Source organism: Psammomys obesus, unplaced genomic scaffold, assembly GCF_907164565.1.
Source record: "Psammomys obesus unplaced genomic scaffold, mPsaObe1.curated_primary_1811, whole genome shotgun sequence".
Taxonomy (NCBI): domain Eukaryota; kingdom Metazoa; phylum Chordata; class Mammalia; order Rodentia; family Muridae; genus Psammomys; species Psammomys obesus.
In genome coordinates, this window is record NW_026590598.1 from 1,075,595 (window position 1) to 1,093,848 (window position 18,254).

The 18,254-nt window shown below is 44.2% G+C and overlaps 1 protein-coding gene across 5 annotated transcripts in view; it reads left to right on the forward strand.

Moving 5' to 3' along the window:
• Positions 1 to 17,863, forward strand: part of Ldb3 (LIM domain binding 3) — a 62,011-nt gene extending 44,148 nt beyond the window's left edge. For all 5 annotated transcript variants that reach the window (XM_055607988.1, XM_055607987.1, XM_055607989.1 and 2 more), the window contains 5 exons: positions 1,907 to 2,327; positions 3,898 to 4,078; positions 4,543 to 4,663; positions 9,470 to 9,585; positions 15,035 to 17,863. In XM_055607988.1, the coding sequence (XP_055463963.1) occupies positions 1,907 to 2,327; positions 3,898 to 4,078; positions 4,543 to 4,663; positions 9,470 to 9,585; positions 15,035 to 15,124 (929 nt within the window). In that variant the 3' untranslated portion in view covers positions 15,125 to 17,863. The remainder of the gene's footprint in view (positions 1 to 1,906; positions 2,328 to 3,897; positions 4,079 to 4,542; positions 4,664 to 9,469; positions 9,586 to 15,034) is intronic.
• Positions 17,864 to 18,254: the final 391 nt, after the last annotated feature.

The following is an 18,254-nucleotide window of genomic DNA, read 5'->3' on the forward strand; positions in this document are numbered from 1 at the left end:
AACCTCTGAGTCCCAAGCCTCAAACTAGAGCTTTTGATGGCCATGTTTCTCTCTAGGGCACAGGTCTCCTCTAAGTATTAAAAGTGACTTCTTGATGCCGTTATACACCGATGGGAATTGAGTTTGTTTCTTAGAGTAGCAGCTTGGAGTCTAGGCAGGTGCAGACTCTTGTTCTGCTGCTTCCTCTGAGCTCTCGTGCCCTCCAGTGTAAAAGGGAATAATGCAGAGACTGACTCAGATGACCTGCTACGTGCCTCACCCATCTGTAAGTGGGAGGAAGATTCCAGCTGAAGAATCTACCTTTGGAGCCAGTCTCACTCCCAAGAAGGCTCTGGGGCAGGGCTGTGGAAGGCTTTAACCCTTTGCATTCTGTTATCATAGGCCTAGCCCTAGCCACCCTCCATCAAGGAGTTGCATGGGTGCTCTGTACTTTCCAGTTCTAAAGTGCCAATCATCTGGGAATAAAGGGCACAGAGTTGGAACCACCCAAGATAGCCTGGGGCACCAGATCGGGAAAAGAGACCAGACAGGGCCATGGTTCTGAGTGTAGCTGTGATCCAGAGGGCTGCTTCAGTACAATCAACCCTGCCCAGGCCCGGCTTGGATGTGGGCAGGGAGACTATCATGACGTGCTCCCTAGTGGGTACAATGCCCTTCCCAGAAGAATAGACTGGGAACAGAGGTGACACTTGTAGAACCATCTTTGCTATAGTAAGAGGACTGGTTGGGATACTAAATTAAGCACTTACATTTCTTAATCCTAACAATTCCCTAGTTTTTATAATCCCAATACTACTTTCAGAGAAACAAACAGGCCCAGAGAGGTGACTGAATTTACTTACCCAAGAACACACAGCTAGGGTTGTAGGACTAGAGTGTGAAACCAGGGCTCTTGTGAGGGAGGGGTGTTAGGACCGCTGCAGCAAAATCTTGGGTTCTGAGAGCGCAGGCAGAAAGTGCTTTGTGTTAGCACTACAATGCCCCTTCTGTGTGATGGACTCAGAGTTCCTCTACTCTCAGTGAAGGCTGGAAATGGTTTCAGAGGTTTCCTTAGTGGTAACAGCTCAGTGGTGTCATGCACACTGTGAGTCTGCATCAAGGTAATGTAGGAGAGCAGCAGGATCTGGCAGGCAGGGACCAGAGGAGCAGCTAGCCCAAGAGTGAGGCTTACTGAGCAACTCAGATAGGTGGGGAACCTATCAAATCAGAACAGCTTATCTCAGCACAAACCAAGTCACACTGGTTTTCAAGGCAGCAACTGTAGCTAAACTTGAAACATGAACTGGAGAACCCAGCTTCCCGGCCCTCTGCTCTGTCCTGAAGACTAGACTATAGTTACACTTTCTGATCGCATGTCTGAGAGTTGGATCGTGGTGTGCCACTGAGAGCATCCTTCTGTCCATGCTGAGTTGACGCGCTCTTACCCACTTCCTGTCCCAGACACTCCCTATTTTCACTCCCATCTTCTGTAGAACCAGGACAGCCAAGGCACCGTAGAATCCCACCCTGAACAGCTTCAATATTTAGAGCTACCTCGCTTCTAAGTTCCCGGGGCCCTGCTGCCACACTTGTTTATCCGGGCTCTTGTTGAGAATTAAAACCTGGCTCACCAGGAAGGTCAAGCATGTGGGTTTGCAGCTCAGTGATAGTGCATTTGCTTAGCGTTCTTGAGTCCCTGGTCTCCATCCACAACACACACACATGCACACGTGTGTACCCGAATACCCACATACCACACACACACACACACACACACACACACGTACATGCACAGACACCTCTCCTTTAGCAGTGGGAGTTATACTCTTCCAATATTAAGTTCATCTTTTGTGGTTCTGTTGCTGGGGTGCGGGATGAGGGAAAATGAATTTCTAACACATATTTTTCGGGTATTTTTGGCTTGCAGTGCCTGCATCTACCTACAGCCCGTCCCCAGGAGCCAATTATAGTCCAACTCCTTATACCCCCTCACCTGCTCCTGCTTATACCCCCTCGCCTGCACCCACCTACACCCCCTCGCCTGCACCAGCTTATACTCCCTCACCTGCCCCAAACTATAATCCTACCCCGTCAGCTGCCTACAGCGGGGGCCCTGCTGAGTCTGCCAGCCGTCCCCCCTGGGTGACCGATGACAGCTTCTCTCAGAAGTTTGCTCCCGGAAAGAGCACCACCTCTGTCAGCAAGCAGACCCTGCCTCGGGGGGCTCCAGCCTACAATCCCACAGGCCCACAGGTGACGCCTCTTGCCAGGGGCACCTTTCAGCGAGCTGAGCGCTTCCCAGCCAGCAGCCGGACTCCCCTCTGTGGCTACTGCAACAATGTCATCAGGTACAGGCTTTGGTGGGGGGGGGGGGGGGGGGCAGGGGGGGGGGCAGATATGGGCAAGAGGCCAGCCACGCAGGGCAGCCTTGGGTGTCTCTGGCTTACCTCCATGAGCTTTAGCTGCCATACCTGTGTGACACCCACATCCCTAGGGAGCTGGGAGGATTCCATGAGGTAAGTGGGTGAAGCTCCCATTGTGGTGCCTGGTGCCAGGAGCTGCCCCTTAGGCTAAGGCTGGGTTCTGGGAATCTTCAGCCTTGTTGTCAGTAGGTTTATTGAGCACATTGCAAGCTGGATGACAGTCCCGGTTTGCCCCAGCTTTCCTGTAGAGTTGCTTCTGGATCATTCTACAGACAGTCCCATGCCTCTTAAAGCTCTGAGAAACGCTTCACTGAAATTTTTTGTTTGTTTGTTTTGTTTTTTCGAGACAGAGCTTCTCTGTGTGGCCTTGGCTCTCCTGGACTCACTTTGTAGACCAGGCTGGCCTTGAACTGAAAGCAACCCGCCTGCCTCTGCCTCCCAGAATACTGGGATTACCGGTGTGCACTACCACCGCCCGGCCCACTGGGATTGAGGCAAGTCATTTCACTTAGAAGTCAGAGGTCTCAGACAGTGCTTGTTGAATTCAGTAAATCTGTGTATACATGTGGCGTGTGCTTCCATATGTGAAAAACACACTCTTTAAAAACAAGCAGAGGCTGGTGGTGCATGCCTTTGACCCCAGCACTAGGGAGGCACAAGCAGGCAGAGCTCTGTAAATTCAAAGTTATGCTATCCTAGAAACTTGTTCCAGGCCAGCCAGGGCTAAAAAGTGAGATTCCGTCTCAAAAACAAAACGAGCAGAGAGCTAGAAGATGCAGAACGGGGTGGGGGGAAGGGAGGGTCATAAGGTTTTCTGATAGTTCTGGTGTTCTGAACACTAACCTGAAACCAGACCGTCATGTTTTTGCTGTATCTACCATTTCCTAGCCTATGACCTTGAGTGAGTTCCTCAGCCTTCCTGTGTCTTCACCATAATAGTTCCTCCTTCATATAATTGTTATGAGGATTAAACATATTAACAAATGCAAAGTTATTCTTGAAGAGTGTCTAACAAAGAGCCGTTTACCAAAGATTAGCCACCGTAATCACTGCTGTCAGAGTAGCCTATGGTAAACTGGTGTGTCCTCTATGGTAGAGACTGGAATTGCTTCCAGGCTCTGGGCGTTGGGTATCACATTGTTCCTTTATGACAGAGTCTCACTGTGTGGTCCTGGATGGCCTGGAACTTACTATGTAGACCAGGCTCTTGAACTTGTAGAGATCTGCCTGCCAAGTGCTGGTGTATTCACCATATGGCATGTACCGTGGTGAACATGTATATACCATTCCCCATGTTCCAGTCCTGTTTCCTGGAACTGACATGACAATAAACTTGTTCTGCCTGGGGCTTTCTCAGAATTACATGCTAGTTCGTTAGAACAGTCGGTTCTCAAAGTGGACATTACTAGGTTAAGGTATAAACGACGTTGAGGTTCTTAAGAGATCTGATTCTAATTTCTTGGGTTCATTTTACTATTGTTCTCTGCCATCCCAGGGGTCCTTTTTTGGTAGCCATGGGGCGCTCTTGGCACCCAGAAGAGTTCAATTGTGCCTACTGCAAGACTTCCTTGGCGGATGTATGCTTTGTGGAGGAGCAGAACAACGTGTACTGTGAACGGTGTTACGAGCAGTTCTTTGCTCCGGTCTGTGCCAAGTGCAACACCAAAATCATGGGGGTAAGTGGGCAGCAGCCCTCTCCTTTGGCCTCTTTCTCTCCTCTTCAGCTGGACTCACTTCCTCGCCCCCTCTAAGATTTTGGGGTATTAGAAACTCAACAAGTCGCGGATAAAAGAGAAAGCAACTCCAGCTCCCAGGAGAGAATTAGGTTGCCACTAACTGCTGAACCAGGGAACCAATTAACTTGAGGAAGGAATGATATTCACACATGCCGCCAGCTTCAAATGCTGCTGGGGCTCAGCAAAGCAAGTTCCTGCTTCATAGCCTAACCTCCCCTCCCCTCTGCAAAGTGGCTATAATAAGCAGGCCCTCCCTCCTCCACCTTCCCTGTCTTCCTGCTTTGAGAGCTCTCCTGCCCTGCTCCCTAGGCTACTTGGGCAGCAGCCAAGCCTGGCGTGAAAGCCAAGCCTAGCTCCCTTCCCCTGGGAGGTTTTCTTTCCTAAACTGGGACTCTCTCCTCCAGGAAGTGATGCATGCTCTGCGACAGACATGGCACACCACCTGCTTCGTCTGCGCAGCCTGCAAGAAGCCTTTTGGGAACAGCCTCTTCCACATGGAGGATGGAGAGCCATACTGTGAGAAAGGTAGGCATGTGGGCTATGGTACACATAGGAAACAATGTGACACCATGCTGGAAGGCCCTGCACGCATGTACCATCTGGGTTGACAGGCAGGCATAGAAAACGAACTCCTGCCTATGTCCACTCACATCTTACTATGGGGGGGGAAGGGGTGTGTTTTGTTTCATGTGTGGTACTGGGAATCAAAACCCAGGGCCTCACACAAGTTTCAGGTCTTGTTTTTAATGGCTGAATCATGCTATTACAACTTGCTCATTTAGTTTCAGCTTCTGGGGAAAAGGAGTCAGAATTACAATGTATTTTGTATACCTGTTCCCTTCCTTGTTTCCAATATTTGAATCACACATTGGTTCCCTAACTACTTGAGAAACCTTTCAATTATGTTGACTTGACATCTGGGTCTAGTCTGAAGAGGTTCGGCTCCAGACTTCATTCTAGATTCTATTCTGGGTTCCACCCTGAGATGGCTTTGTAACCCCGAGTAAAGCTGCTAAAGTTCTCAACGCTGTAAACACCTGCCTTATTGGGTTGCTATGAAGATGGAAGCAAGGAGGGGCTGAGGCATGGAATGCTGAGCACCCTTTCTTCCTTGCTGCTGAAGTGTCTTTCATGTCTCTCCAAACTTCATGCACTTCAAAGTGTAATATGTTATTCTAAACTGTGGGGAATTGTGGTAAGTTCAGGAGACACAGGTGTCCAGACTAGCTGGCCTTTTAGTCCCGCACTCCTTCCTTCACAGCCTGCCTCTTTCAGGAAGGATTTTGAGCCAGGACCCAGTAAGGGGAACACAGACATAACGGCTGACACAGCAACACCAGAAAATCACATGACAAACAAGGAATCTGGTTACCAAGAAAAAATGGAGCTGCAGTAGATTTGAAACAAAAAGAAAGACACGGTTGATATTTAAACCAGAGAGGAAAAACCACTCCAGTTCCTCCATGGAAAAAGCAAGCCAAAACCTTTTCTAATTGTGAATTTTAAAGAAACTTCTTTGGCCTTTTTATATTGGTGAGCTCATTTTCCAGCTCCAAAGTAAACTGAATTGCTTTCAACAGTTGATCCTCCTGTGCTTCAGTCTCAATGCTGTAAGAAGGAAACGACAACAGCTCTCTTTTAACCTTTTATAATAGTCAGTATCACACCATTGGTACTGTACTTGGTTCTGAGCTAGTTAATACTCCTTACCCTGTAGAAACATATAACATAAAATTTACCACCTTACCCATTTTAAGTATATAGTTCAGAATGTGTAAGTGCAATTATTAGCAGAAGTCTCATTCTGTAGAATAATTGGGAAAAAATGCTATTCTTTAGAAAATAATATTAGTCATCTCTGTGCTATCAAATTTTTCTTGAGACAAGGCTTATTTGTGTAGTCCTGTCTGACTTGGAACTAGCTCTATAGACCAGGCTGGCCTAGAACTCAGAGATCTTTCTGCCTCTGCTGGGATTAAAGGTATGGGCCACCACTGCTGTCTTATAGATTTATAAAGCAAAGTCTCCAGATCACACAAAATCAGGTTTAAAATAGAAAAATCAATCTTTAAGCAAGACTTCCAGAAGTAGATTCTAGCTGTTTTAAGAACAAATTTGTGAAAAAACAACAAGGGAAGGAATTACTATTTAATAAGGCTGATTGAACCATTTCTTTATTTCCTGTTCATCTTTTATCTACAAAACATGTGTTGAATGTTTAGTCTATATCAGTTTCTATGAAGTCTTTTGCCCTCAAAATCCTTAAGCAGGAGCCAACAAATGGCTGAGTGTGTGAAGGTCTTGTCATGAAAACTTGGCTGCCTAACTCTGACTCCTGGAAGCCACAGTGGAAGTAAAGCAGGAGAGAGCCAGCCCCACAATTGTCCTCTAACCTGTACATGTACTTCATGGCAAAAATCATACACACTAATAATAGTAATAATAAGCTTTTTAAAATCTTGGGCTGGAGAGAGGGCTCAGTGGTTAAAAGCACCAACTGTTCTTCCAGAGATCCTGGCTTCAACTCCCAGCACCCACATGACAGATCACAACTATCTCTGGGATCCAATGCCCTCTTTTGGCATGCAGATATACATGCAAACAAAACATCAATATACATAAAAGAAATAAGTATTTAAAAATATTCATTGTTGTTTTGCCTGCATGTATGTTTGTGTGAGGGTGTCAGAAGCCCTGGAACTGGAGTTAACAGACATGTGTGAGCTACCATATGGGTGCTGGAAATTGAACTGGGGTCTTCTGGAAGAGCAACCAGGGCTCTTAATCACTGACCCATCTCTCCAGTTCCCATAAGTAAGCTTTCTTTTTCTTTTCTTTTTTTTTTTTTTTAACTCTTAAGGAAAGCTATTAATGTGGGGCCTACTGGCATAGACATTCAAGAATGATGGATGGGTCTTCTCCCTCCTCTTACCATTTATGAAGTCTTCTAAAATAAGAGTCAACAGCTAATATTTATGCCAAATGCTTCATACATGTCTTAATCTGGCCCATAGCGGTAATCCCTTGAGTTTGGTGCCATAATCATCTGCATTATATAGATGGGAAGTTGGCATCACTGAGAGGCTACCCCAGGTGTAAAGAATTCCTTAATGGATGGAGCTGGACTTTGAACTAGCTCTTTCTTTTCTCAGACTCCATGTTTATAAACTTGGTGGCACACTGCCTCTCAGTATGTGGTCTCAGTGAGTGGACATACTGTCCACATGAGATGAACATACCTCAGGGGGAGTTCTGTTCAGTGGGAGCTGTGGCACAGCTGTGGAGAGACAAGTACATTTGGGGAACGGGGGAAGGCAAGGAGGAATGAAGTTTTCAAATGGATCTGAACTTTTCTGTAAAATGTCTACAGTAGTATTGTAGGATTGCTGCCACTCTGAGAAAGGAGCACTGGACAGGATGAGGCCTCAAGTGTGGGCCTCTGGCCCTTATTTCTTTGGGGCTCAATTTCATCATCCATAAAAAAGAGAAAAAAATTAAAAAAATATCAGTCCATCTCTGAGAAGACATTGTGAAGATAAGATTCATTCATTTACTGATTCACTAGTTTGCCACAACTGTGGTAAATTCACTGATTTTCTGATTTACACCTGTGTTGAGTATTGACCACCAACTCAGCGTCATGTTGGAAGACAAAGGAAAGTAAGGCTGGTTCTTAATGTTGAGGTTCTCATAAGGAACGTCGCTTCTCTTAATCCATCTGGTTTTAGTGTAGCCAGATATCTGGGGCAGGGCTATCTATAGTGAACTGAAACATATTTGGTTTGTACTTCTGAAGGCTGGAAGTCCAAGGTCAAGGTCAAAGGCTTTGTTAAAGGCTTTCTTATATCATCCCATGTAGAAGGTGGAGGGGCAAAGGAGAAAGAGAAAAAAAAAAGTGGGCTCCAGGAGGCCAGGTTTATTTTTTTGAGACTCCCACTCCTCCTGAACCTATTCCCTCAATAAAAACATTAATTCATTCAGAAAACCTAAGTGCCTCCCATTAGGCTCTGCCTCCCAACATTATTACACAAGGAGTATGCTTCTTTTTCTTCTTTTTAGGAATGTACTTCTAACGTGAACTGTGGGGACACGTCCAAACCACAGCACCATCTTTGTGAATGTAGTCACTAAACATTGTGAATAGTCGTTTGTAGTATTATCTCCTGCCTTAGAGGGAGGAGAAGGACCTGCCCCTGTAGAAAAGCTCAGATATTGAATATAGTAGTGAAAATTGTTGTCAACATGAATGCCCAATGGCAGCAGAATGGTTGAACAGACACCATTCTAAAATTACTAAAAAGTCTATAGAGCTGGGCTATAGAGATGGCTTTGTGGATAAGAGCAAATACAGTTCTTGCAGAGAATCCGAGTTCACTTCCCAGCGCTCATGTCAGTCTGTAACTCTAGTTCTAGGGGACACAACACCTTCCTATGGTCTCCATGGGTACCTGCCCTAATGTGCATGGAACACACACACCCCCGCACGCAGAGAAAGCTCTTCCTAGAGAGCACATACTGGCCAGGCGGTGACGAGGTGGTGGCAGCTAGAGTTCATGTGCCTCACACTTTCAGTCTTAGCATTTGGGAGGCAGAGGCAGGTAGATCTCTGAGTTCCAGGCCAGCCTGTATACAGAGCAAGTTCTAGGAAAGCCAGGACTACAGAGAGAAACCCCAGTCTTGAAAACAAACAAACAACAACAACAAAAGAATACATACTACTACAGAGTGCCCAAGTTAGGTTCCTAATACCCATGTAGTGTGCTTTAACAGCTTTAACAGTCTACAATTCCAGCTCCAGGGTATCTAATGACATGCACACACACACATACACACACACACACACACACACCTAAAAGTAAAATAAAACCCAAGGAGGAAAAAAAAAAAACCTTGAAGATCCTCATTTTTTTCAAAATGAGCCTACTGATTGGGCAATGAGGGATATTTTAAAAATTTCTGTTTGGGGATTGACCTCTTTGGACTATCTGAGGAGACACACAAAAAGAAAACAATTACCCTCAAGGAAGTTCACAATGATTCCAGAAAGAATTTTCAGATCAAACCAGCACAAGAAGTTAACTGAGTCCGAGTCTGAGTCAACACAGCATTGGTACATATTATCAAAAAAGTGAAAAATAAAATCAGTCATGTGAGTGACTGTTTTGTTTGTGAGATGATCAAGCCCACTGCTCCCAGCCCACAGAGGTGGGGTTCTCCCAGCCCACTCATGTGGGGGTCCCCTAGCCCACTCATGTGAGGTTCCCCCAGCCCACTCATGTGGGGTGTCCTGGTCTTGGGTCTCTGCCTGCCTCATGATGAATTTCATTTCAGACTACATCAATCTGTTCAGCACCAAGTGTCATGGATGTGATTTCCCTGTGGAAGCTGGTGACAAGTTTATTGAGGCCCTGGGGCACACCTGGCATGACACATGCTTCATTTGTGCGGTATGTTTCTAACCTGGGGTTCCAACTATCTGAGCAGGGGACAGAAGGGACAAAGTGCAGCCTAGCTGGCTAACCCCTTGACATAGAATGATGTAACTGTGTCACTCTGGCACCATGATGGTTTCCTAAAGTCTGCAAGCGCTACATCGTCGCAGGTGAAGAAAGCTGTATTACTGACGATTATTTAGAGACCAGTTAGCACCAAAGCACCCTGGGATTTGGAGAAGCAGCACATTGTCTTTACCTGCAATAGGTAAGGCCAGGAAACAATGGCTTAGAGAAGCAGGTGGCTTCCTAAGCTTATATTCTGCCTTGGTTATGAAATGGCATGAGGGCTGTCTCAAGAATCCCAAGGCCTTTACTTATTGACTTGGCCTGTGAAAGGCTGAGATAAGGTTTCTCTTGGTAGAGCCTTTAGAAAGCAGGACAAAGTATCACTTTCCTTTCCTAAGTGGTCCTGTTTGTCATGCACGGCAGCCAGCTGGTAGACCTGAGATTAACTATTAACTGTGTGCAGTTAGCTGAAGCAGAAGGGCATCTTACTAGGACACTGACCTTCCCATTAGAGGGCAGTCAGCTAAGGTGAGACTGGGAAACTGTGCTCACCACTGTTTGGACTTAAGCTGGAATCAGGAAATGCTCATCCCTAATAAATCTCTGTAATGTCAAATCTAGTGGCTTAACTTCATTTAGGAAAATGAATGCCCTATTAGTATTTTAAGAACTAGAGTTACTGAAGGTGAATTTGAGGTATGTATGATGTATCTGTGCTGTTTAGGGCATGTAGCTCTGTTCATAGACTGTTTACCTAACATGCATGAAGCCCTTGTTCAATCTCAAGCATCATATAAACTGACTGTGGTAGCATACACATATAATTTGAGCACTTGAGAGATGGAGACAGGAGGATTGAAAGTTCAAGGTTATTCTCAGTTACACAGTGAACTCAAGGCCAGCTTTGGAAATAGGAAGCCCTGTCTATAGACAGATAGATAGGTAGAAAAGAAACATCTGTGCTGTTTAAGCGTGAACAATCTTTTAGGGATTCAGGATGGAGGATAATTCAAGTCATCAAGCTCACTGCCATTATGTTTTGAGTTCTATACTTAATTCTTTGCCCCCACTATTTGTGGGGTGCATTATGTTTACTGTATTAGTTTCCTAGGTTATTATAATAATAGGGGCAGCAGAAATATATCCTCTCATAGTTCGGCAGGACAAAAATAAAAAATCTAAGTGCCTATAAATAGCCACACTCTTCCCATTCCTTGACTAGTGTCAGTGTTCTAGTCTTTCTTCCATTGTTACAGTGGCTGCATTCTGTATGTGCATATGTGTGTATGTGTGTTGGGGGGTCCCTAGCTAAGGCTGGATGAACTTCTTTTTGTTTTGTTTTGTTTTGTTTTGTTTTCCCAGGATCTCACTATGTAGTTCTGGCTGTCCTAGAACTCACTATGTAGACCAGGATTGTCTCCCCCTCATAGAGCTCTACCTGCCTGTGCCTCCTGAGTGCTGGGATTAAAGGCATGTGCCACCATGCCCAGCTGAGTATGACCTCAGTTAACTGACGTCTTAATTAGGTCTGCAAAGGCTTCATTTTTAGATGGGTTCCTTGCTATGCCCAATGCACTGGGTAGGCTAGGGATACTGAAGGTTAGGACTTCAGGATATAAATCTGTTTAGCATGGCTTTGCTACATTATCTAGGCTGGCCTTGAATTCCTGGGTTCCTAGGATCCTTCTACTACAGCCTCTCAGGCAGCCAGAATCAGGCAGGCATCACTATGCCTAGTCTCAGTATATGAATTTTTGTTTTGTTTTGTTTTTCAAGACAGGGTTTCTCTGTGTAGCCCTGGCTGTCCTGGAACTAGCTCTGCAGACCAGGCTGGCCTCCAGCTCCAAGATGTGCCTGCTTCTGCCTCTTCAGGGCATGTGATTTAAATCCTTACCACTCTTAACATTCTTTGAACAAATTCTTTACTTGCTTTTAAAAAGTCCTTTTAAATACATCAGGTCTTCTCCAGAATAGGGAGAGTGTGTGACTGTGTGCCTTTAGGATGGCCTCCTGCACAGCTGGGGCTCAGCCAGGCAGATCATAGAGCTTTGACTCTTACTTTCAAGCCTCAGCTTGCTTGACACTGATTACAAATCCGGGTACCCAATGTTTAGAAGGATCCAAGAGACCTGGAGAAGGTCCAGGAAGAGGCATAGAGGCTGAAGAGAGTTGAGAGGGAATGGTGGCAGAGGTCATCAAGGGACTGATCCCTTGAGTCTGCTGTGCTGGATTCATGATTCTAGACTAGTAGCAGCAAGAAGTAAGTTTGGGGTAGAACAAGAGTTCCAGAGACTTAAGAGCAGTCAAGGGTGGGAGACCCACAGGAATACCTAGCTGATTTGCTGGGAGAAACTGGGAAGATCTTGTCCCTTGAAAATGACACAAGATTGTTGGGTCTTTCTCTTGATCCAGCCCCATGTTGTTCTCCCTGCTCTCTGCAGACACTTAGGTAGAACGAGGTTCTAGTGTTTGGGAGGAAATCTCCAGGTTGGAAAACTATGCGCCCAATCTCCACCTTCCCTCTCTCTGTCCCCCTCTCTCCTTTCTCAGTGCTAAAGGACTGACCTGGAGCTTTGTGTGTGTTAGACAAGTGATCTGACTTTTACAAGTGATTCTTACCATTTACTAAATCCCTAAATCAGATTTTCCTCCTTCTTCTTTTCATCCTTTCTCTTCTTCTTCTCCTCCTCAAGGGTCTTCTTTCTATTGTTTTTACATTTCCCGATTATTTCCTTATCTGTTTGTCTACTAATGAAGCCCAGAATAGGCTTAAGTTCTAAGAGCCTCCTGAGTTCTGGGAATGCAAGCACACACCACCAAGCCTGGCTCTAAACACTTCGTTTTGCTTGCAATAGGATCTTACTACATAGCTTTGGCTGAACTTAGGTAATCCCCCTGCCTCAACCTCCCAAGTGTTGGGGTTCCAAGTCTTTACCGCAACACCCAAATTGTTTTTAATGAACATACATTTTCATATGCTGTTTTTAAACCTCACACTGTAGTAATTAAAAACACAAAAACAAAACCAACCAAAGAAACGAACAGCCAAACAAACAATAAGAAAGATTTAGACCAGCTCTTTTACGGTTGCACCACTTTATCAGTTAAATCATGGGATATAGCACATTCTTAATTTTTTTTTTAAGACAAGGTCTCATGCAGCTCAGGTCAGTCTTCTTGAACTCAGTATTTAACCAAGGATTACATGGGGCTTTAATGGCCCATTGAAACCAAAAAACTGAAAACTACAGACCTCTACCTCCCAAGAAAGGGCTGGAACTATAGGTGTGCACTACCCAGGCTCTTGGTTATTGACACGTACATGTATTTATGTGTGTGTGTGTGTGTGTGTGTGTGTGTGTGTGTACATCCATATGTGTATATGAGTGTGTATAAGTCTTACCATTTTACATTATTGTGGGGATGGGGTGTATGTGTGTGTGCATGTGAATGCAGGTGTCAGCAAAGGCAAAAGAAGACATCAGAGCTTCTTGAGCCGCAGTGATAGCTGGCTATCAGCTGCCTGAAGTGGGTGCTAGGAACCAAACTCTGCTTCTCTGTAAGACCAGGGAGTGCTGTCGACTGGTGATCCAGCTCTCTCCCACATTTCTCTTTTAAATGTTATTATTCTGAAGGTATATTTAAAAAAACTTAAAACTTCATTAGCACTATGTTAAGTATCTGTGGATGAATGACGTATGTGAGTGAGTGTAGGGCCTCTGGCGCATGGCATGAGTGTGGAAGGCAGAGGGAAACTTCATGGAGTTTTGTTCTTGTGTTTTTATGTATCACAAAAGTGTACATAATTATCTTTCTTCTGAAGGAAATTTCATTAATATGTTCCTGGTCATACGTAAACAGGCCTCATTCCCTTTGCACACTGCTTCCTTTTTTTTTTTTTTTTTTTTAATTAGGCTCTTCTTTTTCTTTCTTTAATTTTTTGGCTACCATCCTGAAATATCTTTTGTCTTATCTATTTTGCTATGTTAATAGGTATAGAATCTCTGAGAGTTCTCCCCCCCCTTAATTATTTAGTGAGGACAATCTTTGATGGTTTATTAGTTTGCTAATAGTGCTTACTTGAATGTTAATTCCTTCCGTGGGAACTGACTTCTTAACTTGTACTGATTTCATATATACTTTGGATAGTAATGCAACCTTGCATGGCCTCAGCATTGATGTAACAAGGGCAACACAGAATGAAGAAACATACAAGTATGACAGACACATACATGCACAGAAAAGCTGGGATTGGGTGAGTCATGATCTCTGATGGAGGGGTGCCAGCAGCAGCTTGGAAACTGAGTTTATTTTAAACATCTGAATTGAGGAGATCAGGTTATTATATACAGCTAAACAAGGAGGCAGGTTTAGCTAATATCTATAGTGGAGCAGTCTCAGGCTGTAATCATCCGGAAGAGGAAAGCTGTGGTCCACATTTCCTGTACCCGATCAATGTCTTAGTTAGGATTCTATTGCCGTAAGAGATACCATGACCATGGCGACTCTTATAAAGGAAAACATTTAATAAGGGTTAGCTTAATAAGGGTTCAGAGGTTTAGTCTGTTATCATCACGTTGGGAAGCATGGTGGCACATGGCAGACATGGTGCTGGAGAGGTAGCTGAGAGTTCTACATCCAGATCAGCAGGCAGCAGGAAGAGAGAGTGTCACTGGGCCTGGCTTGAGCACCTGAAACCTCAAAGCCCACCCCCAGTGGCATACTTCCTCAAACAAGACCACACCTACTCCAGCAAGGCTACATCTCATAATAGTTCCACTCCCTATGGGCCTATCAGGGCCATTTTCACTCAAACCACCACAATCAGCATCTGCCCACAGACCAGGGGGTGCTTTTTGTCATTTCCCTGAGACTAATCAGGGGAAGTCTTTGCTGTTCCTGTGGGTCTGAGCCATGGGAGTCCTTTACTTGCTTGTGCCCATGTCAACAACACACATTCACTCAGGACTTCGTCTGCTCCCCACAGAATGGCATGAATTAGACATTCTCATCAAGTATATACTCTACTCCACTAGATTTAACTAACTTGACTCTTAGTCCATGCTCTTTGGAAGTCTTATCTTATTTTGGTATTTATATGCTTATTATAGACAGTCTCAAGTAGCTAAAATGGCCTTGAACTTTTGTAGATCCTCCTACCACCTCCCTAGTGTTAGGAGTACAGGCATGCCCATCAAACCTGATTTATGTGGCTCTGGGAATCAAAGCCAGGGCTTTGTGCATGATAACCATGAAACTGGCTACATCCTCAATCCCCTGGAAGTCTTCATGTTATATGGTTCAGTTATATATTCTGTTTAGTCATTAAGGCTGCTTCTTCTGGCTAGGTGCAACAGTGCATTTTTCTAAAGGGTGACTCTGTTTTCCCTCCCAGGTCTGCCATGTGAATCTGGAGGGGCAGCCATTTTACTCCAAGAAAGACAAACCACTGTGCAAGAAGCATGCGCATGCCATCAATGTGTAGGGGCCCAAGGTGGCTGGCGAGGGCCAAGCCCAGGCTGCTCCTGCTACCGACAATGAAGGAGTCAAAGAAGCTGATGTTTCTTCTTAGGGGGGAAAGGGAGCGAGAGGAAATGATTGAGCCCTTTTGAAGTCTAATTTTAGTCTTTTCTTATACACATAGATTGTGTATTTTCGTAGTTCAGACTGGAGGCCAAAAGAAGATGCTGAATCCAGCCAGTAATTAATCCATGGCTGGAATTGCACTTCAGACTTTTGGGGAAGGATTCCAACAAATCAAAAGTGGAAAAACAAAAAGCAATGTTCAAAAACCATAGGCTCCCTGACCATCACTGTCACCAGCGTAGGGACAGAGCTCAGGGCAGTTATGGAGAATCCAAAGCATGCAGCAGACTTCTGGAAAGCTCCTTGGCAAACACAACGATGTGCCAAACTGTATTTGCTGGGGTTATTTTTAGAGCCAGCACTGAGAGCTCCTTAGCTAAGCCCCATTGGACTTTCCTCACCAAAAAAGGAAGAGTTTTTCCATTAGCACCCAAGAGCCACCTTTGCGAATTAGACTTCAGATGTTGAACAAACTTGAAGCAGTAAGGGGAGCCCACACATCTGAGGCAGTGTCCGGCCCCCACTGGGCAGATGAAAACGCTCCAGGGAGGTCTTTGGCCCAGGCCACTGACAGCTGAGAAAAGAGCTCTCTCTGCTTCTCCCCCTCTTTCAGTCTGAAACATCTAAAGTCGTGGAAGGCTTTGCTCCTTTTTGAATTGTCATGGAAAAGTGAAATTGGGTTTTTCCAGTTTTCCTTTACAATGTATCAGAAGAGGTTTGAAAAGAAACAAAACAAAACTGGGGGTGGGGTTTAGCCTTTGTTTTGCTTTAAGAGTGAGTGTTCTGTGCATGTATTCACCCCCTACCCACAACTGCTCACATCCATCTTTCTCATCACCACCCTCACAGAGGCTCAGAGGAAAGAAAAGAGAGGCAACTGTCAAGCACAGGATGGTAGAACAGGCTCTCCCCACTGTGCCTGGGGAGGGGGCTTTCTGTCAGCCTCTGGAGGGGTGTGTGGGCTGCAGGATTTCAGGGCTGCACTGGTGGCCTGCTTCTTTAAAAGCAGCACACCAATTATAGAACCAGGCTGACTGCTTCAGGAGGGTTGGGGCGGGGAGATACATTCGCCATTTGGGCCAATAATCTGAACATAGCTGAATGAATTTAGAATATTTATTGAAATAGACATGGCCTTCAGACTCCTTTACAATACAAGTGACTCCTTTACAGATAGAGTTAGGGGAGCTTGATAAAGCTATTTAGAGGTAAAGAAAGCAGCTTCCTTTCTGGGTTTGGAGATGGTGTGGCCACTTTTTTTTCTAGGAAGTGCTGTTAGGATGGATGTTCATTGAGGATGGCATCGAAGCAGGGTGTGCGTGTCTGTTTGTATGTTTGTCACTGGAACACAGTATTTAGGCATTCTGCCAACTCACTGCCCCGCTCTCCTTGATCCTGTTTTGGATTTTTCTCCTTGCACGTTTGAAATGCTTTATGCATTCAATCTCTTTTTCTTTTGAGAACTAAGGCTTCCTTCCAAGAGACTGCCATTCTACTTAAGGGTCATTCCAGGCTGGAAGACTCCGAAATAGTTAGACATAGCCTGGGCAGAAACTCAGTTTTTCTGTTTGGAATCACCAATCCCCTCCAGTCAGCACCAGGGAAGGTCAGAACTGCACTCCTACCAAATAACCCTTCTTTACTTTTTCTGCAAAGCTGCAGGCTGAGTAAATTCTGCTGGGACAGCCTGGAGATTTGTCCAGACATGCAGAGCAATACCTTGTACGGTCTGTTATTTTTGGAAAGTTTGAATATTCAGGGACAAGGAGCATGTTGAGTAAAGAGAAGAGTTCTAAGCAGTTGATTTTTCAAAAACCTATCTATTTTTTAAATGGTTAGGAACTGGTCTTGAGGAAGGGAAATAAAAATCCCTACAGTTACATTTCTAAAATTTACTTTAAAGATTTTATACGTGTGAACAGACACTGCTCCTGTGTAATCATTATCATTTTCTGTAGGACGTTTAACAAGAAAATAAAAATGTCCCAAAGGAAAGCATCCCCATCATTCTATATTAACTAGTTTTTTTCTTTTTTTAAACATTTAGTAGTTCATGTATAGTCTAGAAGAATTTTTATTTTTCAAAAACAAAACAACATTTTAAGGGCTGGCTGTAATCCAGTAGTACAGAATTTCCTTAGAATTCAGGGTGCTCTAGCTTTGGTCCCCAGCACTGCCAAAACCAATATAAAGGTAGCAGAAATGGAGCTAGTTCAAGAATGTTCACTGAGTGAGCCTGCAGTGTTAAGATTAATTAAGACTGTGTGGCATTTGGTTAACATCATGGCTTTCCTGTGACAGCAAACAGTTTTTACCAGTGCACAGGAGGAATATAGTTTGTCTTGTCTTTTTATTGTTGGCATTAATTTAATAGTCTGATAAACACTCACCTTTTGCAGTAGAATGGCTTGTATTGGCAGTGTTTGTGTTAGCAATCTAGCCTTTGTAATGTGAACTTTTCAACCCAAGTCTTCTTGCTTTGGGGTCTTTTTCCTTTCTTTTTGTTAAGTTTTCTGAAGTGGAATATAATGTGTTGGAGGTGTGCACAAAACTATTTTTGCATGTTTTTCTTTTCTTTTTTCTTTTTGGTCCGTGTGGATTCTTTTTAGCAAATAAAATTCAGAAAAAGATGTACAAAGACTGGTTTTTTTCATTGTGTGTAAAGTTCTTTAATGTGTCATAAAAAAACAAAAACAAAAACAAAAACAGCTGACATCTAGATGGCCACAAATAAAAGTATGAGACAAAACTGCCCTGTGAATAGGAAGCACTGTTTACTTGGTCTGCTGTGCATCAGCAACTTAATCATTTTATTTAAACAAAGTTGTAAGAATAACACAAATGTTTTATATACAGAAAGAATAAGCTGAAGAACAGGCCTCGCCTTGTACTTTTGGAAAAGCATTTTTAGTTACTTGGTGGTCCAATATTTCATATTTAGGTCTCACAATACAGCCTCTGCTTCTCTGGTCCTGGCACTACAGACACTATGATCAGGTTGTTTTTTAATTATTTCATTTTATTATTAG